This window comes from Narcine bancroftii, chromosome 1 (genome assembly GCF_036971445.1).
Source record: "Narcine bancroftii isolate sNarBan1 chromosome 1, sNarBan1.hap1, whole genome shotgun sequence".
NCBI lineage: Eukaryota > Metazoa > Chordata > Chondrichthyes > Torpediniformes > Narcinidae > Narcine > Narcine bancroftii.
This window is the reverse complement of record NC_091469.1, coordinates 455967343-455989887: the sequence shown is the minus strand read 5'-3', so window position 1 is coordinate 455989887 and position 22545 is coordinate 455967343. Positions and strand designations below refer to the sequence as shown.

At 41.4% G+C, this 22545-nt stretch overlaps 1 protein-coding gene across 10 annotated transcripts in view; it reads left to right on the top strand.

Moving 5' to 3' along the window:
- Positions 1-22545, top strand: part of mllt10 (MLLT10 histone lysine methyltransferase DOT1L cofactor) — a 458751-nt gene that overhangs the window by 68355 nt on the left and 367851 nt on the right. For 9 of the 10 annotated variants that reach the window (XM_069914651.1, XM_069914639.1, XM_069914641.1 and 6 more), the window contains one exon: positions 14672-14775. In XM_069914651.1, the coding sequence (XP_069770752.1) occupies positions 14672-14775 (104 nt within the window). Of the gene's footprint in view, positions 1-5500; positions 5584-14671; positions 14776-22545 lie in introns of those variants that run through there. The other variant, XM_069914646.1, reaches the window with a different exon arrangement.

Sequence of the window (22545 nt, the reverse complement as noted above, 5' to 3'; positions counted from 1 at the left end):
CGCTGATCCTCAAAAGCTCATCCACAAACTCTTCATCCACTGCTAGGTCAAGCATTGCCTTCTTCCTGTGTGTCTTTCTACATATTGCAGGAGGAAACTTTCCTGAATACATTTGACAAATTCCTCTATCTAATAGTTTAAAATCTCCATCCTGGGTTCCATATAATTCTCTTAAGCCCTTCCTGACTTTTGCTTCCTAATCCTAGTGTATGCTTCCTTCTTCCTAATGAGTAGCTGTTCCACCTCAATTGTCGACCATGGCTCCTTTACCCTACCTTCTTTTCCCTGTCTCAGTGATCCCTCAACTTCCTTCACATTTATGCTGTGCATTTTCCTGAGAATATCTGTTCCCAATTTACTCTCCAAGTTCCTGCCCAATCCCATCATAATTAGTTTTCTCTGTTAAGCACACCCTTTTTTTATTGCTCCTAATTTTGTCCATAGCTGTTCTAAAGTCTGAGAGTTGTGGTCACTGTTTCCAACATGCTCATTTACTAGCAGGTTGTTACCCAGTATAAAACCCAGTTTTATCTAAAACCCTTGGGAGCAGACACTTTTTGGAATTCAGAATTTTTCAGATAATAGAATAATAATAATGACGGTATATTAAGTAATTGTGTTGATTTCAGATTTGGCCAAAACAAAGACACGCTCCAACTGGAAAGGTCACTGGATGGACTGGGGGGAGTGCTGGTTCAGGTTCAAGGCAGAAGTGGCGACCTCGGGCTTCCGGGCAGGAGCGGGGGCCATAGTCGGGGACCAGTGGCAGTAGTTGGGAGGTGTTGGGGACTGGCGACTTTCTCTTTTTTTAAAAAAAAAAGTCTCAGGCTCCTGGCAGGAGTGGGGACTGTAATTGGGGACTGTCGGTGGTAGTTAGGAGGTGTCAGGGACTGGTGGCTGTCAACTTTGGAGAATTTGCTTTGGGCTAGGCAATCAAACCAGTCAGTGATATGCGTTCACTTCTTCATTGTTGAACTCTCAAACGTAGATCTTTAGATCTAAGTTTTTTGTTCTATGCAATGTTTTCCTATTTTAAATTAGTTTCTGGTCATCACTGTCACTGTAAACCTTCAACTTATCTTTCTGCTTCTTTAAGTCCTATAGTGATAGTTGCTACACCATAATCTTGAGTAAGGTGCCGCACAGATATACCACGATCAAGCTTCTGCAATAACTATACCTTCTGCACTATCGATAATGATAGACACTTACTTTTCTGCTTCTTTCTGTTACCCATAGGGGACTCTGCAGCTCTTTTTGACATTTTCACAGTCTTCAAAGTCCGTGAGCAGAAGAGACACGTCTTCTGACTGGTAGGAGCATTGAGGCACAGCATTGGATGTGGGTGGGTTGCTTTGGGTCATGTTTGGCGTCAAACGAAAGCTTTGGTGTGCAGAGAATATCTGTTGGAAAAAAACGTTCAGTTTTTGAAGGTTTCTGTTTTTAGAATTTCAGATAAAAAATTATGTATCTGTACTAGATCTGGTATCACCTTTCTTCTATTTGGGTTGTCCATATACTGTGTCAGGCATCTTACCTAAGACACACCTCACAAATTCTGCCCCATGTGAACCTTTTGCACAAAAAAGCTGACAATTCAATATTAGGGAAGTTAAGCCTCCCATAACAACAACCCTGTTATTTTGGACCATTCCAAAATCTGGCTACCTATTTGCTGTTCATTGTCCTGATTGCTACTTGGGAGCCTATAGAAAACTCTCAATTATGAACACTGTCTTTGTTTCTGATTTTCACTCACAATGATTCAGCAGAAGACTCCTAAATGTCCTCCCTTTCTTTAGCTGTGATATTAATGCTGATTAGTGACGTCACTCCCCCCTCCCTTTTACTTCCCTCCCTACCTCTTTTGAAACAGTTAAACCCCAGAACTTGAATCAGCCAATCCTGGCTTTGTAACAGCCAAGTCTTTAATGGTCTCAACATTGTAATTCCATGTTCTGATCCATGCTCTAATTCATCACTCTTAGTCCTAATTCTTTGTGCATTAAAGCACACAATATTTCAATCCATCTAACAAATGGCATTAATGCTCTCTCCACTGCCTGCGCTTCCTTGTTGCTTCACTAGACATTGCATTTATCTTTCCACTAGCTGCTCCATCACAAACACTGGTTCCCATCCCCTGCCTAACTAGTTTAAATGATTCCAACAACTCCAGCAATCCTGGCCGCAAGTATATTGGTTCCTCTGCAGTTCGGGTGCTTCCAGTCCTTTTTGTACAGGTCATACATTTCTCTGAAGAGATCCCACTGATCCTTAAATTGAAACCCCTGTTCTGCACAAATTTTTCAGCCATGCATTCATCTGCCTATTCTTGCCCTCACTGGCATGTGGGACAGATAGCAATCCAGAGATAACCACCCTTGAGGTTCTGCTTTTTTGCTTCCCTAATCCCTTTTGTAATGTCACTGGTACAAATGTAAAACATAGGAAAGTTGTTTCCTTTTTATGGTATTTTCTCATTTTTTAATGTCATTATCAATATAAATAACCATAGAAGCTTATTATTTGGTAATCTGTTTCTAAATAAAAGTTAAGCACTTAAAATCAATAAATATTAAGATGGTTGAAAAGTAACCTAAAAAAAATTGCATTTCTTGTGAGTGGTCTCACTTGATTTGTAGAATTTGTCACCCTAACCCTAACGTGCAATGATGAAAAAATTCACCCAATGGGAACTAAACAAAGAAGTAATGGTAAACATATAACAAACCTATAACAATTACAGCAAGGAAACAGGCCAATTTGGCCCTTCTAGTCCGCACTGATCCAAGTACCCTCCTCTAATCCCACCTACCAGCACCCTGCCCATATCCCTCCATCCCCCTCCCATCCATATATTTATCCAACTCTTTCTTAAATGACAAAATTGACTCTGCCTCCACCACCTTTCCCAGAAGCCCATTCCACACAGTAACCACTCTGAGTAAAGAAGTTCCCCCTCATGTTACTCCTAAACCTTTGTCCATCAACTCTCAACCCATGACCTCTTGTATCCATCTCTCCTACTCTCAATGGGAAAAGCCTTTCCACATCAAATCTATCCCTCTCATTATCTTAAACACCTCTAACAAATCCCTTCTCAGCCTGCTACGTTCCAAGGAATAAAGACCTAATTAGCTAAATCTTTCCTTGTATTCCAGATGCTGAAACCCAGGCAACATTTTTGTAAATCTTCTCTGCACTCTCTCTATCTCATTAATATCCTTCCTATAAATCAATGACCAGAACTGCACACAGTTCTCTAAATTTGGCCTCACCAATGCCTTGTACAGTTTCATAATTACTTTCCAACTCCTATATTCTATGCACTGCATACTAAATATGCACTCCTACCTTCAGGGAACAATGCATCATTATTCCTAGATCTTTCTGCTCCACTGCATTCTTCAATGCCCTCCCATTTACCACAAATGTCTTGCTTTGATTATTCTTTCCAAAATGAAGCACCTCACACTTATCAGCATTAAACTCCATCTGCCATCTTTCTGCCCACTCCTCTAAGCAGTTTAAATCCCTCTGCAATCTTTGAAAACCCTCTTCATCATCCACAATTCCCCCTATTTTAGTATCATCTGCATATTTACTAATCCAATTTACCACCCCATCCTCCAGATCATTAATATATATGACAAACAGCAACGGTCCCAATACCGAACCTTGAGGTACACCGCTTGTCACCGGCTTCTATCCTGACAATGATCTACTACTACTCTCTGACACCTTCCTTCCAGCCACTGTTGAATCCATTTGACTATCTCCAAATAATACCCAAGGACTTAGCCTTCCTAACTAACCTCCCATGCGGAACCTTATTGAAGGCCTTACTGAAGTCCATATAGACAACATCTACTGCTCTACTCTCATCAACATTCCTAGTCACCTTTTCAAAAAATTAAACAAGATTGCTCAAACACGACCTTCCACACAGAAATCTGTGTTGAGTGTCCATGATCAGACCCTGTCCCTCCATATACTTATATATACTATCCTCTTCAGCAGCAGAAATAAGTACCGAGTTTTCACTGTTCTTCCCAATATGTTATCCAATTTAAGCCCACTTCTTTCGAAAGAGAATCTTGCCATATCTAACTTCTGTTTTGCTGGATTTGAGAAGAAATTTGGTATTTGGCTTAGCCATCAATTTTCTGTTGGAAATCTTTCTGGCCTTTGTGCTTTGCCTTAATTCAGTTTTTTTTACATTATTGCTCGTGACCTGCTCTACTGTGTGGTCTCAGTGGAATTTAAATCAACATTTTCAGAGCCTGTCTAAACTCTGAAGACTTCAGTAAAGTAGCGGAAACAGCTTGTGTTTGATTATGAAATGAACAGTAGTAGTTTCATCTGAAAATGGTAAATTTGAAAACTATTAATTGTTTTCCAGATTGGTTTGTCACATTTCAGTTTAACACTGTGGTTGCACATGGGAATTTAAGAAATGCTGTATGATTTTAGATATCATGAGGTCATATCTGTAAAAGATTCTACTGCAGTTTTTTAAGTTGGTAGGTTTGTCATGGGTAGTAATGTTTTACCCTCAATTAACATCACCCAGCCATTTTTCCAGCATTAGATAATTACTGCCTGCTGCTTGTCTCCAATTTAGTACACTTAAATGTGTATCTTTAACATGTTTTAATGATTATTGGAAGCGGGTGAGGGTTATCCATGGCCCTTTCCTCCGCTTGTGTCTCAAAAATGGCTATGATGCTGGGCTGCTGTGATTGCAGCTTTTGCAGACCCAGGAGTGCGGGAAGCTGAAACACAGCACTGCTCCTCCAGGTTCAGCCACCTAGTCCTAATGTCATTGACTCCATCCAGGCTTTAAATGCCCTGTTAAAGGAGTTAATGGTGTTTTTAATTAAAATTCTGCAACTGCCGAGTAGTTACTGCAAGATGGCAGTACCTGTGCTGGGCAGTAACTCTGGGGGAGCAGCTGACTGGGGCAGGACACCATAAACACCTCCCATTGAAAAGAAAGATAGACAGCCCTACAGGACAGTGACCATGACAGCAGACCAGCGAGAAACTCAGAGACTGAAGGAACCAAACAGGCTGGCAACTTGGACACAGGTTGTGGGCTGGCTCATGGGTACTAGGTAACAGAACTGGGATTCAAGAAAGTGCTGAGGGCAAGAAGGACTCCTGAAGGGCCTCTGTCACTGAAGGCTTCCTGATTGTATCAGAGGTTCGGATCTGGAGCTCAGTTTGCCAAGGGATTGAACAGGGACCTTTGCAGCTGTAGAGGCTGCAGGAGTGCTGGAGGTGAATCCTCAGACTTTCAGTAACTATGAAGGGACTCTCTTGCTTCTCTTTCTCTTACTGTAAGAGGTGCCAGGCAATATTAATGGCGACTCTACCTTATGGCAGGCAAATTTTGTGTAATATTAGATTTTCTGTGTTATTATATGACCATAAAATAATCTTGAATCTTGAAAGATTAATCAAGCTTTGTTTTCCCTTTAGAAATTCAAGATGATTACTTTTTATATTTTCATTTCTTGGTATCTTCTTTAATACAAATGAGGATTATTTTATATTTTTCTTCTGCCATTAATGCAGGTACATATATCTTTAGTTCCTTGTTTTTTAAAAATTTTAAATATGAAAATCTTGTCACTTGTTAGCTACTTTGGTACTGGCTCTATGCCCTAAAGCAAACAAAATAGAAAGGGGATGGTCAATCATGGAAACAGGTTAATTCAGATATCCAAAAGGGGATGGAGGTGACTTGTATCATAGAGACTACCAAAAATCTGCCATTCATGAACCATGTGGGAAATTGTGAAAATCTTGTATGCCCTGGGCTCTGTATATTTAGAAAGTGTACCCAGGTGTTTCAGGACATGTTGAGGATTCCAAGCTTGATAGGCAGCTGGCAAAACTGCAGAACACGAGGGAAGGTCAGACTTCTCTGGTTTGGAATTTTCAGAAGCTAGCCACACAGCAGCCAAAGATTTTGGGATAGTTACTGGATGGCTAGTCCGAAAATCAGAAAGTGCTGGAATCTTTAGTACTCAAGCAGCACTTGGCACTATAGATTGATGAATGTATTGAGACATTGAAATTGGGCAGTCCAGAATGGAGCTCTATGGTATAGTGTTGGGTTCAGCAACGATTCTGAAAGCAATAGGTATGTGAGATATTGTGTAGTATACAAATGCTGGACAAACTCAACAGGTGACTCAGCATTCAGAATCAGAAATACAAGCTAATTCCACCTTAGCCCAACTAGGATGCTGATTGATATCCATCATTTTACTAACAAGCTTTAACTGTGCAGCCTCTTAATAATTTTGAGAATAAGGCAGCTGAAGTCCACCTAATGCATACTTCCACGTAAACTTCTGTAAAGCTACTCGAGCTAATTTTTCCTTCCATAAAAATTTCTTCACCACCCTATTCAAATCTTGAAAAAAACCCTTTGAAAGTAAACATGGTATTGACTGAAATAAATACTGAATACAGGGAAAAATATTCATTTTAATACAATTTACTCAACCTATTAGTGTTAATGGAAAATTCTTCCATTTAATCAAATCCATTTTGATCTTTTTCAATAAAGGTACATAATTTAATTTTTATAAAGACTGATAATTCGCATTCACAATTACTCCTAAATATTTAATTTTATAAGACCATCTTAATTTTATAATGTTTACACGCTTCATAATTCCCCTCCAAAATTGGCAATATTTCACTCTTGTCCCAGTTCACCTTGTACCCAGATAACTCCCCAAATTGGACTAAACATTCTTGTAAATATTTCAAAGATTGTTCTGGCTCTGTCAAATAAATCAATATATCATCAATCAGCAAATAGATTAATCTTATATTCATCATTTGCAACTCTTATCCCTTTAATATTATAATTCTGTCGAATTGCCTGAGCTAATGATTCAATGACAAGCGCAAACAAGGCTGGTGATAATGGACAACCTTGACGTGTTGATCTCGTTAATTTAAATGGCAAAGTAGTTTGGCCATTCGTCACCACCCAAGCAATCGGATTTTTAGACAATGCTTTCACCCAACCAGTAAAAAAGAGGGCTGAAATTAAACTTCTTCAATACTTTAAATAGAAAATTCCACTCACCGTTGGTTGGGATGCTGTCTCGATGCATTGACCAACGTTATCAGTCTAAGAATATTATCAGACGCACATCTATTCTTAATAAAACCTGCTTGATCTGTATGCACTAACTAAGGTAAATATTTAGCAAGTCTATTTGCCAATACCTTAGCTATTATTTTTTAGTCCACACTTAATAAAGAAATTGGTTGATACGAGGCTACATTCCATGGGTCTCTATCTTTCTTTGGAATCACAGTAGTTATCGCACTTGAACAAGATTCTGGTAATGACTGATCATCTGTTATTTGTTGAAGTACATCCATAAATATAGAAGACAAATCTTCATAAAACACCTTATAAAATTATACTGAAAATCCATCATCATCTGGGGACTTTCCATTTGGCATCTCATGTATAACTTCTTTAATCTCAAAATCTGTAAACGGAGCTTCCAATTCTTTTACTTCTTCCTCTCCCAAAACCGGTAAATGTAACTTAGATAAAAAGGATTTAATAGAAACATCATCCTGATTTCCCTCAGATGTATATAATTTCTGGTAAAATTAATAAAATTGGTCATTGATTTCTGAGGTTTATAAATAACTATTGAATAATTTTTAACAGCATTAATAGTTCTCGATTCCTGTTCCATTTTTTAAATTGCCAAGCTAATACCTTATGAGCCCTCTCACCTAATTCATAATAACGCTGTTTAGATCTTTGAATTAAATGCTCATACTGATACATTTGTAAAGCATTATTACGTAATTAATTATTACATAATTAATGCTGCTTTCTTATCTTCTGTAACCTTCTTCTGAAATTCCTTTTCCAACTCAGTAGTTGGGCTAATTTTAATTAGCTTGTATTTCTGAATCTGATGTTCATCAATTTATATATATATGAATAGAATTTGCATTTATTGCAAGGATATGATATGCAATTAAATCATTTACTAAAAATATGGGTTAATAGAAATGATGTTATAGGTACGAAGGGTAAATTATCAATTCAAACTCCATTATATCAAAATCAGCTTATTTCTTTTTCAATGTTTAACAGGTATTTAAAGATATGGCATTCTCAAGGTATAAAAGTGATCCAAGATTGTTTTGAAGAGGGACAGTTTCTTTTAATTGATTGAGGGAGAAATTTGAAATACCAGTAAATTTTTTATTTGTGTATTATCAACTTAGATCTTTGAGATAATTATTGAAAGGATATGAAATTACCTGAGATAACAAAGTTTGAATCTTTGATTTCCTCTATACCAAGGAGGGGCTTTATTTCAGATATGTATCAGTTGTTACAAGCAATTGAATTTGGAGAAATCTAGAAATAAATGGGGAAGTGATTTAACATGATAGGAGGACTGGGAGGTTATGTGTCATGAAGGGGTAACTAAATTGATTAATGTAAGATATGGTTTGGTTAATTAAAATTTTTTTGCATCAGCTATCTTTGACTCCCGAGAAGCTGAAAAAACATGGATTTAGTAATTTGGATTTGTGTTTTAGATGTGGGTTAAATACTGGAACTTTTTTTCATGTAGTTTGGTCTTATGATAGGGTACAACCATTTTGGGAAAAAAATTAGGGTAATTTTGGAGAAATTATTTAAAATTAAATTACCATTAGATCCAGAGATTTTTTTTTTGTTGGGTTACATGGTTTCTTTGACTGGTTTGGGATTGGATAAGTTTCAGATAGCTTTTGTTTGTTTAGCATTATCAATGGCATGGAAATGTGTAGCAATTACTTGGAAAGATAATATAGAGATTAATATAACTCGTTGGCATAATAAATTGAGATCGTAATAATATGGAAAAAGTAACATATAATTTACATGATAATTATTCTTTTTTTGGTTAAAATGTGGTCGCCTTACTTGGAATATATGGGTTTCGAAATATTCTAAAATTATGTATATGTTTTTGGCTCTCTTGTGGGGGCTGGCTGAGTGGGGATGGGGAGGGAGGGAGAGATGTTTAATCTTTTTAAGATTATTTTTATTGTATAAATTTTTTGTATGGTTTTATGTTGTTTTTAAAAGTTTTAAATAAAGTTTTAAAAAAATAAATAGAATCAGAATCCGATTTATTGTTGTAAATGTGTCGTGAAATTGTTGTTTTTCACCTGCAGTATTGTGCAGAATAAGGTGCAAAATTACATTAAATTACAATTTCATAAATATAAGATATTAAAAAAAAAACTAGGTAGTGTGCATTCAGAAATCTGATGGCAGAGGGGAAGAAGCTGTTTCTGTATCATTTAGTCTTTGGGCTTCTGAACCTCCTTCCTGATGGTAGAAATGAGATGGTGATTGTTTCTGAATGGTATGCTTAAAAACAACCGCACTCAATTTCACCAAAACCAAGGAGCTAATTGTAGACTTTAGGAAGGGAAAACCAGAGGTGGACAATCCAGTGATCATTAGGAAATTAGAGGTGAAGAGTATGAGCATATTTAAATTCCTCCCTATCTCGGAGGATCTTTTCTGGACCTATCACACGAATGGCATCATGAAGGAACCACGTCAGCATCTCTGTTCTCAGGAGTTTGTGAAGATTTAGTGTAACATCAGAAATCTTGGTAAACTACATATGTGTCGTGGAAAGTATGCTGACCAGCTGCATCATCGCCTGATATAAAGGCACCAGTATCTCTGAGCGGAAAGCCCTGCAAAAGATAGTGAACATAGGCAAAACCCTATCCATCAACAAGAAAATCTACATGGAAGACTGCTGCCAGAGAGCAGCAGCAATCATCAAGAATCCACATCACCCAAGACAGATCATGCTCTGTTCTTGCTGCTGCCATCAGGAAAGAGGTATACAATGCCCTCCATAACATTTGGGACAAACACTTTTTTTCCTTTATTTGCCGTTGTGCTCACAGTTTTAAATTTGTAATCAAAAATTCACATGGAATTAAAGTGGATATTCCAGATTTTATTCAAGGTTATTTATATACATTTTGGTTTGACCATGTAGAAATTACAGCACTTTTTATACATAGTCCCCTCATTTCAGGGCACCATAATGTTTGGGACATTTGGGTTCACGTGTGTTTATGAATACTCGGGTATGTTGAATGGCTTCATTGGTGCAGGTATAAGAGAGCTAGGTTTGCTTCTAACCTTTGGAATCTTTGGAGTTGCTATTTTTCACCATGAGGACCAGAGTTGTACCAATGTAAGTCAAAGAAGCTATTATGGGGCGGTGGAGGGTGCCGCCAGGGCAGGACGGGGCGGTGGGGGGGTGATGCGCAGTGTGGAGCCGGCAGGGGAGTAGGGGACTTCTGGACAGGGACCATCAGGCAGGGGTACCCAGCAGGGTCCATCAGGATGGGGGCCATCAGGAGGAAGCTGGTGCGGGCTGTGACAGCCTCACTGGTTGTTCCGGCACCTCACCGGGCTACTTCGGCCTTCAGTCCAGTCATCGGTGGCTCAAAACTCAACAGAGGAACGGCCATTTTCCCTATCCATAATCCCCCATGCATCTGGAACAGTTCTGGAAACACAGCGGTTCCAGCTGCTTGGGGCATTATCGGTAGGGAAGATGGCCATTGTTCTGCTGCGTATTTGACGGGCGGTGACACAGCACCAGACACCCCGCCTCTGGAGGTGCTATGAGGTGCCACTCAACATGAATGCGATGCAAGAGCAGCCTTTTATGATTGCTCCATGACAGGTAAGTTTATATTTTTCCCTCCACACTTATAGAAACCAAGTCTATTAATTTTTTAAAAACCATGAAGAATGCCTATGAAGACTTCACAAGTAGGTGTTAATGGGAGTGATGTTGTAGAGTTGAAATGGACTATTGTCTTTAAAGTATCAGATGTCCATGTTCAGAAACTGATAAATCTTTTGCTATTAAAACTGCTCTTCTAAGAGGGGTCATGTGGTTTTCCAAACACACACATAGAGAGAGAGTCAGTTTACAGCAGGTGTTGGTTTTGGAAACTGCAAGTTTTGCAGACCTGTTGCAAGAACTCATTTGAAGACAGGTTCTAAAACCCTTCTTGTCAATTGCAAGAGGATGTGGCTGGTTAATGTGTTTCTCCTGAAATAGGGGAAAAAGAGATTATCTTTTGAAAAACACATGGGGGGAAAGTTTCTTCAGCAAGATACTCAAGTGGCTGATTGAAGGAGATCAGTTTGTATGTGTCTAATGAACAACAAATATCTCTCTCTGAAACCAACAAAGACCTTCCTTTGTGGTAACAATTTAAATTAAAGAACCAGACCCTGGTGAAGATCATAAATGTTAAATTCTGTGCACAGTATGGAAAATTGCCTAATACGAGTGAACTTGAAGAAGTGAAAAGTGAATGATTGGACAATGAAAGAACTTTCCTGAACACGTACACATTACATACACGTGCGGTTAGAATTAGAAGGGGATTATGTATGAAGAAAATTAAAAGCTTTTTTTTTTGTCTTGGTGAATTTCTGTGGCTTCTGGTTTTTGGAGTCCTCTGGGTTTGTAACAGTGAAAAATTGCAAATACCTGGTCAGGTGTGACTCCCTAAAGATGGTAGATGACTATATATTTAAAAAGAAGATGCCCACTGGAGAAATTTTATTCCTCTCTGTGAGGAATATAGGAGAGAACTCTCTATTATCTCTTGGCTCCTCCCAAAAGTTCTTATACATACATACATATATATATATATATATATATATATTTATGTGTATATATATACACACACACACACACACACACACACACACACACACACACACATAAATATACATATATATATTTTTATATATAAGTAATTTGAGCAACAATCTATCTGACAACATCAAAAACTGTTATGCACTGTATATAATTTCACACTCTTCTCTTTGGGCTCAATAAAGGTCTTCTCATTACAGAAAGGATGTATTTGCTTTAGGTGGGGTGCAGAGGAGATTTATCAAGATCCCTTGAATAGAGAACATGTTTTATGAAGCAAGGTTGGACAGACCTAGGGCATTGCTCTTTGAAGTAAAGAAGAATGAGAGGTGATGAAATAAAGGTAAATAAGATCATAAGGTGCATAGATTGAGTGCACAGCCAGCACTTTTTTTCCTTAGGACAACAGTAAAAACCAAAGGACATCTATTTAAGGTGAGTGGAGGAAAGTTTACAGGAGATTTTTACACAGAGAGTAGGAATGCATTGCTAGGGTTCCTGGGTTGGTAGTGGAAGCTGGTACAATTGGGAAATTTAAAATACTCTTAGATAGGTGCGTAAGATGTAAGAAAAATAGAGGGTTATGGCTGTGAGCTACGGAAGGGTTAGATTGTTGTGGAGTTGGTTTATGTAGGTTGGCACAACATCATGAATCAAAGGGCCTGTACAGAGCTGTAATATTCTATGTTCTAAAGCATCCAGACCCATAACATTGACCAATTCTACCCGTGGATGCTATCTGACCTGCAGAATTGCTTCATCACCCTTTATTTGCTCATGATTCCAGCATCTTGTACCAGCAACCTGATCTATTGTGTTCAGTGCTCTTGATGTGGCATCCTTTTGCAGAGCATTTTGCAGAGCATCTGTGCCTCATTTGTAATGGCCTTCCTGAGCTGGTTGCATGCCATTTCCATTCCCCTTCCCATACCCTCACCAACTTGTCCATCCTTGGTTTTCTCCACTGCCCAGTGCTTGCTAGAGGAACAATACCTCATATTCTGTCTGGGTGGTGTAAAGTCCAGTGGTATGAATAATAAATTTTCCAATTTCAGGTAATATGCTCCCTCCCTTCGCATCTATGTCCATTTCTTCCCTTTATTTTGCAATCATTCTTAACTCCCTCCCAGTTTAATTCCTTCTTTCACCTTCATTTCTCCCTCTTGTATTCTTCTCCTCCCTTCTGTCCTTGCCGCACTCCCCTCCTGATTTCAGTTCCATCTAATCTCATTATACCAATATTGTTACCTTCTCTTTTCAAATTCCAGGACCAGCTGCCTTTGTCCTTGCCTAACACGCCCCACTGTGTGTGACTTATCTTCAGCCTCATCCTTTTGTCTGGCATCTTCCATTCAACTGCCTCTGTGTGTCATCTTTCACCTCTCCCTGGTTAACTGGCTTTTGTCCTATCCCTCCCTTCCTGTTTTCTTTACATTGCCTCTTTACTCCACACTCTCAGTCCTAATGAGTGGTTCCAGCCTGCAATATCGACAATTCTTTTTTTAAAATGCCACTGATGGATTAGTTGAAAAAAGCCTGCTCGTAATTGCCCCTCATAATTTTGTATATCTTTATCAAATTTCCACTCATTCTTCAGCATTCTGAGGAATAAAGTCCTAACCTGTTAAACCTTACCCGTTACCCAGTTCAAGTTCCTGTAACATCCTTGTAAATTGGGTTAAACAGGAAAGTCTCCAGACGATGGGGGTGACAGCGCTGCGTGACTTGGAGTTTCTCCAGCACATTGTGTATTGCATCCTTGTAAACCTTCTGTGCACTTTTTCAATCTTATTTCATATCTTCTCCTTGAAGATGTGTGCAGTTTTGGTCACCTCTGTTGTGCCTTGTGGCATTGGGTCATCCATCCTATTGGTCCTTGCTGCATCAGGCCCTCATCTTCCTCCCACCCCACACAAGCAATGCCTTTTTACAGCATGTAAAAATATCATTTTCCAAATCTATGATGACAGGCAGAGAACTGGAAGGCAGCTAATCTAATTATTTTTAACAGGCCTTTCCATCCCACCAGCCTGTGCTACCCAAATACCCAATCAATCTAGCTTTGAAACGTGGGAGGAAACCGGAGCACCCAGAGGAAACCCATGCAGACATGGGGAGAACCTACAAATTCCTTGCAGATTGTGCTGGATTTGAACCTGGATCACTGGTGTTGTAACAGCTTTTGTACCATTTCTTTTAAAAGTAGTCCAGACAGCCTCATGTGAGTGATCAGAAAATTATTCAAATTAAATCTGAGTGACAGAATTGATCAACATTTATTGAGGCATAGATGAATTAAGGGCCATCAGAATGGATTTGTTGAGAGGAGGACATATCTGACGAGCGATCAATTCTTTTTAAGGTGTCAAGGAGGTTTCAGCAAGGTATTTTTATCAATGGCCAACAATGAATATTGATTAGTGTGGTCATAGTTTTTGTTGAATATTTTATTTTGAAAATTTTCAATCAACATGAAGTTAAAATGAAGAATAATAAAAAAAATCACTGTCAATAATATTAACAAAATAATACAAAATAACAATCTGCATGTTGATATTGGAGAAAGTGAGAATAAAATAGGAAAAGTAAACGTGATTCAATTATTATAAAGAAAAAAAGTGCAATAATACTACAAAAATGCAAATTAGATGTTCAGTTGTAGTATGGTCATAGTTTGTGGGAGCCAAGGAAAAGTGTCAAACTTGGAAGGAAATGGCCAAATACAGGCAAATGGGTTGAGGTTGGTTTGTTGGACAAGTTGGGCTGAAGAGCCCTGTTACTGTGCTGTAGAACTCTGATTCGTAGAATCAGATGTGAAATAATTGATCCACAGTGGCTTCTATATTTAATTATTTGATTAAAATTATAGTTATCTGATATTTGTTTTACAGACTTGCTACATATGTGAAGAACAAGGGCGTGAAAGCAAAGCAGCAACTGGTGCTTGTATGACTTGTAACAAACACGGATGTCGACAAGCTTTTCATGTAACCTGGTTAGTGTTGTATTTTTAAAAAAAAAGAAAATATGGATTGTTGAAGGCACAAATGAATGTATGGGCACAGGTGAGCTATACAAATTGAAGATTTTTTCTGAACTGCAGTTGTTTTCTGATCTCTCCTGCGACAACCATGGCCCTACTATATTTGGCTCTGGCACCCTGAAATAGTATGTAGTTGAATTCTGCAATGGATCTGTTATGGGTGCTGAACGTTGTGCATAAAAATGGAGAAACATATGCTTTGCATTGACCATCTCATGAATATCTCAAAAATAGCAACCATGTGAAAAAATCTATTGACGTGTGAAACAGTGGTACCTTCAGGAAAGAAAGTGAGAGAGTTGATAAAGGTGTGACGGAACAATTAAGATCGAATTAGATTGAAATTACAACACAGTAATTGGCTATTAAGCCAAACTGGTCTACATTCATGGTGGTAATTTCATTTTAATGACTGAGCTTGCACTTTCCCAAATTCCATTCTTCATGTTTCTATCATCTTCCCTTAAATATATCAATGCAGCCATTTTGTGACAGTGAGATCCACATCCTTACTACTTCTTAGTAGATTTATAGCCAATACTGCTGCAATACTCTGTTCTGAATAACACATAATAGAAGATTTTTGTTTCATCCACTAATCTTTTGGTGTATCCTTACTTTGTATAAATCTTGGGATCTCGCCTTTGTTTTTGTCGAGAAATCAGACTGCTCAAACTACAGGGGAATCACGTTGCTCTCCATTGCAGGCAAAATCTTCGCTAGGATTCTACTAAATAGAATAATACCTAGTGTCGCTGAGAATATTCTCCCAGAATCACAGTGCGGCTTTCGCGCAAACAGAGGAACCACTGACATGGTCTTTGCCCTCAGACAGCTCCAAGAAAAGTGCAGAGAACAAAACAAAGGACTCTACATCACCTTTGTTGACCTCACCAAAGCCTTCGACACCGTGAGCAGGAAAGGGCTTTGGCAAATACTAGAGCGCATCGGATGTCCCCCAAAGTTCCTCAACATGATTATCCAACTGCACGAAAACCAACAAGGTCGGGTCAGATACAGCAATGAGCTCTCTGAACCCTTCTCCATTAACAATGGCGTGAAGCAAGGCTGTGTTTTCGCACCAACCCTCTTTTCAATCTTCTTCAGCATGATGCTGAACCAAGCCATGAAAGACCCCAACAATGAAGACGCTGTTTACATCCGGTACCGCACGGATGGCAGTCTCTTCAATCTGAGGCGCCTGCAAGCTCACACCAAGACACAAGAGAAACTTGTCCGTGAACTACTCTTTGCAGATGATGCCGCTTTAGTTGCCCATTCAGAGCCAGCTCTTCAGCGCTTGACGTCCTGCTTTGCGGAAACTGCCAAAATGTTTGGCCTGGAAGTCAGCCTGAAGAAAACTGAGGTCCTCCATCAGCCAGCTCCCCACCATGACTACCAGCCCCCCCACATCTCCATCGGGCACACAAAACTCAAAACGGTCAACCAGTTTACCTATCTCGGCTGCACCATTTCATCAGATGCAAGGATCGACAATGAGATAGACAACAGACTCGCCAAGGCAAATAGCGCCTTTGGAAGACTACACAAAAGAGTCTGGAAAAACAACCAACTGAAAAACCTCACAAAGATAAGCGTATACAGAGCCGTTGTCATACCCACACTCCTGTTCGGCTCCGAATCATGGGTCCTCTACCGGCACCACCTACGGCTCCTAGAACGCTTCCACCAGCGTTGTCTCCGCTCCATCCTCAACATCCATTGGAGCGCTCACACCCCTAATGTCGAGGTACTCGAGATGGCAGAGGTCGACAGCATCGAGTCCACGCTGCTGAAGATCCAGCTGCGCTGGATGGGTCACGTCTCCAGAATGGAGGACCATCGCCTTCCCAAGATCGTATTATATGGCGAGCTCTCCACTGGCCACCGTGACAGAGGTGCACCAAAGAAAAGGTACAAGGACTGCCTAAAGAAATCTCTTGGTGCCTGCCACATTGACCACCGCCAGTGGGCTGATAACGCCTCAAACCGTGCATCTTGGCGCCTCACAGTTTGGCGGGCAGCAGCCTCCTTTGAAGAAGACCGCAGAGCCCACCTCACTGACAAAAGGCAAAGGAGGAAAAACCCAACACCCAACCCCAACCAACCAATTTTCCCTTGCAACCGCTGCAATCGTGTCTGCCTGTCCCGCATCGGACTGGTCAGCCACAAACGAGCCTGCAGCTGACGTGGACTTTTTACCCCCTCCATAAATCTTCGTCCGCGAAGCCAAGCCAAAAGAAAAAAAAAAGAATAAATCTTGGGATCAAATAATTTCTCTATCAAATTGCATTCACTGCAGACATACGAGTGAAATTTGTGATCAAGATAAATATCTGATGGATTTTTAATATATAGTCCCCTCTATCCTGTTCTTCTAAAAGCATAGACTTCAGTTGGGTTTTATTTCCATGGTTATAGATGATCTTCCAGAACCTTTCTCAAGGTTCTTCCTGCATGTGGGATGACCATATCTGAAAACATAAATCATTTGGTGAATGATCTTCCCTTACCTGAAGTCTAAACCCAAGCACTTCTCAGCAACAGTTACTCAATAGCAATCAATATTGGGAGACTTGGATGATTTCTTTCCTGTTTTAGCCTAAGGGTGCTGGGCAAATTGCAGCACACCTACTCATTAATTGAACAGTTAACTGGAAGTTGAACTTGGAATTTAGTAGCCTATGTGGCTCAGCAGCACATTCACCTTGTCAACCAGTTGGAGAATATTTAATACTGTCTCTCCTCACCTCCTCTCCTGAAGGCTTTGGCACCTTGCTGAGCAGGATCGACAGCGACTGGTTTCCCATCAATACCTCACACGAATGATTTATTCTTGTATCAGCCTTGAAGGTATATGGCAGTATTCAGTTTGATGCTGGTTTGGGTTTTGCACATAAGGGCATCCCTCATGTGCAAGCTTAATGCCATCTTCAGTTAACATTCATACATTTTCAGTGGGGGTTTATGAATAGCATTGCAGGTTTCTTCAATAGATAAATATGAGGATGATTCCTGGAATGCAAGGGTTAATATGAGAGTTTATATGCTCTTGGAATATATTCATTGGAGTATAGAGGAATAAGAGGAGGTCTCATAGAAACATTTTGAATATTGAAGAGTTTTGACAGAGTAGTTGTGAATAAGATGTTTCCCTTGGTGGGTGAGTCCAGTCTTAGAATTAGAGGGCACCCATTTAAAATCGAGATGAGGAGAAATTTCTTTAGCCAGAAGGTTGTGGATTTGTGGAATTCGTTGCCACATACAGCTGAGGAGGCCCGATAATTGGGAGAGTTTAAGGAGGACTTTGATCGGTATCTAATTAGTCAGGGTATCAAGGGATATAGGGAAAAAGCCAGAAATTGGAAGTAGATGTGAGAATGGTTTAGCTCATGATGGACTGAGAGCAGACTCAATAGGCTGAATGGCCCACTTCTTTATCTTGTGATATCTTTCCTGGAGTCAGAGAACCAAAACTGTGCACAATACTGCAAATTTGTTCTTGCCAGTGTCTCATACAAGTTGAATATAATATCCCAACTGCTGTACTCAAAACTTTAATTTGTGAAAGCCAATGTGTCAAAAGCTCTTTTTACGATCCTATCTGTGCATGACACCAATTTCATGGAGTTATGATCTGTATTCCCAAATCTCTCAGTTCCTGACCCTATGTAAGTCCTACCTTGGTTCACCCTCCAAAAGCGCAACACCTCACACTTGTCCCCATTCAATTCCATCTGCCTTTTTGCAGCACATTTTTCCAGCTGGTCTACATCCTGTGGCAATCTTTGAGGGCCATCCTTGGTGTCTACTGCATCCCAATCTTTGTGTCATCTGCAGATTTGCTGATCTAATTTAACACTTTCACCCAGATTGTTGATATACAGGACACACAACAATGGATCCAGCGCTGACCCCTGAGGCACACCACTTGTCACAGGCTTCCAGTCAAGAACAAAATCCTCCATGGTCACTCTTGCTTTTCCCACATGTCAATGGAACAGCCCTTTCAATACAACTTGTCCATGCTGACTAAGTTTGGTATTCTGGGCTAGTTGTATTTGCCTACATTTGGTCTATATCCTCCAACCCCTTCCTAAATGTATCTGTCCAAACTGCCTTTTGAATATTGTTTTTGTACCCATTTCTATAGCTTCCTCTGGTATCTCATTCCAGATATGGAGTACACTCTGAATCAAAATGTTGTCCCTCAGGTCTCTTAAATTTCTCATCTCTTACTTTAAATTATAGTTCTAGAATCTTCTATCCTGGAAAATAGATTGAGCATTCACTTTACTTATTCCCCTCATGATTCTATAAGATCACCCCTCAGCCTCTGATGCCCGAGGTAATAAAGACCCAGCCTATCTGAGCTCTACCTAAATCAAGTCCTTCAGTCTTGGCAAAATCTGGATGAATCTCTTCTGCACCATTCCAATTTATTGAAATAGCTGGGGAACCAGAACTGCACACAATAGACTAAATATGTTTTAACCAACTACGTGCAGCTATACCATGAGGTCCCAATTTCAGTACTCAGTACTACACCTAATCAAGTTGAGCTTGCCAAACACCACTTTCAACCCCTTAATTCACCTGTACTCCAAGGTCTCTGTTCTACAACAGTCTCCAGGGCCCTGCTATTTATGATGCAAGACCTATCTGCTTTGACTTACCAAAATGCTTCATTCACACTTGTCAGAGATAAATTCCATTCCTGTTCCTTGGATCCACTGATTGAGATCTCATTGTAAACTTGGATGTTCTTTTTCATTGTCCACTGCACACCAATTATAGCGTCATCTGTAAATTCACTAATCGTGTTAACTACATTGTCTTCCAGATTGTTAACATAGATGCCAAACAATAGTGGACTCAGCACTGATCCCTGCAGCACACCACTGGTCATCATCTTTCAATCTGAGTTTTCTTTCTTTGGCTTGGCTTCGCGGAAGAAGATTTATGGAGGGGGTAAATGTCCACGTCAACTGCAGACTCGTTTGTGGCTGACAAGTCTGATGCGGGACAGGCAGACACGGTTGCAGGGGAAAATTGGTTGGATGGGGTTGGGTGTTGGGTTTTTCCTCCTTTGTCTTTTGTCAGTGAGGTGGGCTCTGCAGTCTTCTTCAAAGGAGGTTGCTGCCCGCCGAACTGTGAGGCGCCAAGATGTACGGTTTGAGGCTATATCAGCCCACTGGCGGTGGTCAATGTGGCAGGCACCAAGAGATTTCTTTAGGCAGTCCTTGTACCTCTTCTTTGGTGCACCTCTGTCACGGTGGCTAGTGGAGAGCTCGCCATATAACACGATCTTGGGAAGGCGATGGTCCTCCATTCTGGAGACGTGACCCACCCAGCGCAGCTGGATCTTCAGCAGCGTGGATTCGATGCTGTCGGCCTCTGCCATCTCGAGTACTTCGATGTTAGGGATGAAGGCGCTCCAATGAATGTTGAAGATGGAGCGGAGACAACGCTGGTGGAAGCGTTCTAGGAGCCGTAGGTGATGCCGGTAGAGGACCCATTATTCGGAGCCGAACAGGACTGTGGGTATGACAACGGCTCTGTATACGCTTATCTTTGTGAGGTTTTTCAGTTTGTTGTTTTTCCAGACTCTTTTGTGTAGTGTTCCAAAGGTGCTATTTGCCTTGGCGAGTCTGTTGTCTCTCTCATTGTCGATCCTTGCATCTGATGAAATGGTGCAGCCGAGATAGGTAAATTGGTTGACCGTTTTGAGTTTTGTGTGCCCGATGGAGATGTGGGGGGGCTGGTAGTCATGGTGGGGAGCACCCTCTGTGTACTTCCGTTAATCCAGTTTTTAAAAAATACTGTTTTTTTCCATAAATATACATAGAAAAACTGTCCAATATTTATATATATGTAAAACTGTTTCTTTACAAAACAACAAACAAAACAAACCCTTCTCTTCCTCCCCCCACCCTTTCACAACATAAATCCACACACATTTATGTTGATCATCAAAAGTTCTATACGGGGAAATCATTTGCATTTATACTATAGCAGCATTTATTATTATCCTTTTTATTATTGTACTGTGACGGTGTGAGCAGTGGAAGAAACACAGCCACCACGTTGAAGGGCGCGCTGGAAGGGATTCTGGGGTCAGAGAGAAACATCTGACGATGCTATTTCCCCATGGCTGCCCCGCCACATGGCGATAAAAGTGGGGCAGGTTCGCATGAGGATGTGCGCCGCAACACAACCCCCCCCCAGAACCGGCTACCCATCCTGTCGCTTTGGAAGCCTGCCCCGGCGCTTGCGTGTGTTGTCTATTCTGACTGTGATGAGTCTAGATGGGCTGCCTTCAGGCGATCCACCATAAAAAAGTTCCTCTCTCCTCCCCCAATGTCCAGGGTGAAGGTTCCTCAAGACTTAGTATGGCCCCTCGTACGGTCTCTGTATGGTGCACCCCTCTGCACGAAAACAAACTGGGCTGAGTGGAGCTCTTTGGGGAGATTAAACAGCTGGGTGCCGTGGCATGCCGGGGGTGGGGGAGCTAGGGAGGCCAGTCGCCTGTGTAGGTCCGCGAGCAGGTTTTTGTCGGTGGCCGTGGTGTCAGGGTCTGGGCAGATAAACTCATCTGGCAGGGAAAGTGGTGCGCCATAGACCATCTCCGCTGCTGATGCCTGCAGGTCCTCTTTGGGTGCCGTCCTAATCCTGAGGAGGATCCAGGGTAGTTTGCCCGCCCAGTCTGGTCCGGAGAGCCTGGCCAGAAGTGATGCCTTCAGGTGCCTGTGGAACCTCTCCACCAACCCATTGGACTGCAGGTGGTATGCTGTGGTGTGGTGGAGCTTGACCCCCAGGAGCTTCGCCACCTGAGTCCACAGGGCAGACATGAACTGCGGCCCTCTGTCGCTAGTGACATGCGCTGGGATTCCAAAATGAGAGATCCATTGGCTGACCAGAGTCCTGGCGCACGTCTCTGCGGAGGCCTCCTTAATCGGGACGGCCTCAGGCCACCTTGTGGCACGATCCACCACCGTGAAGAGGTAACGAGCCTCCTTGGACACCGGCAGGGACCCAACGACATCAACATGGATGTGTTGGAATCTGCAAACCACCGGGTCGAAGTTCTAGATGGGGGCTTGCATGTGTCGCTGGACCTTGGAGGTCTGGCTCCTGGTACAGTTCCTGGCCAGTTCCGCCACCTCCTTCTTCAGCCCGTGCCACACAAACCACTCTGCGACCATCGCACGGTTGTCTTTACCGCTGGGTGAGCGACGTTGTTGATCAGACTAAAGACCTTCACTTTCCAGTGTGGCCGGACCACCGGGATGTGGCGTGCCTGTTGAGACGTCACAGAGCAACGTGTCCCGGCTGCTGGGCACCTGGACATCCTTGAGTTTGAGGCCCAAGATGGCGGTCCGCAAGGCCTGCATCTCCGCATCGTTCCTCTGTGCCTGAGCCAGTTGCTCGTAATCCAGGCCGGGTACAAGAGTGTTGATGGCTGGACGGGAGAGCACATCCGCCACTACATTGTCCTTGTGCCGGCCCTGTGTCGGATATCGGTCGTGAACTCAGACACATATGAGAGGTGGTGCTGCTGTCTGGTGGACCACGGATCCTTGGCTATCGCCAGTGCTTGAGTGAGGGGCTTGTGATCCATGAAGGCTGTGAATGGCCTGCCTGAGGAAGTAGTGGAAATGGCGGATGGCTAAATACAGTGCCAGGAGCTCCCGATCGAAGGCGCTGTATTCGAGCTCCAGC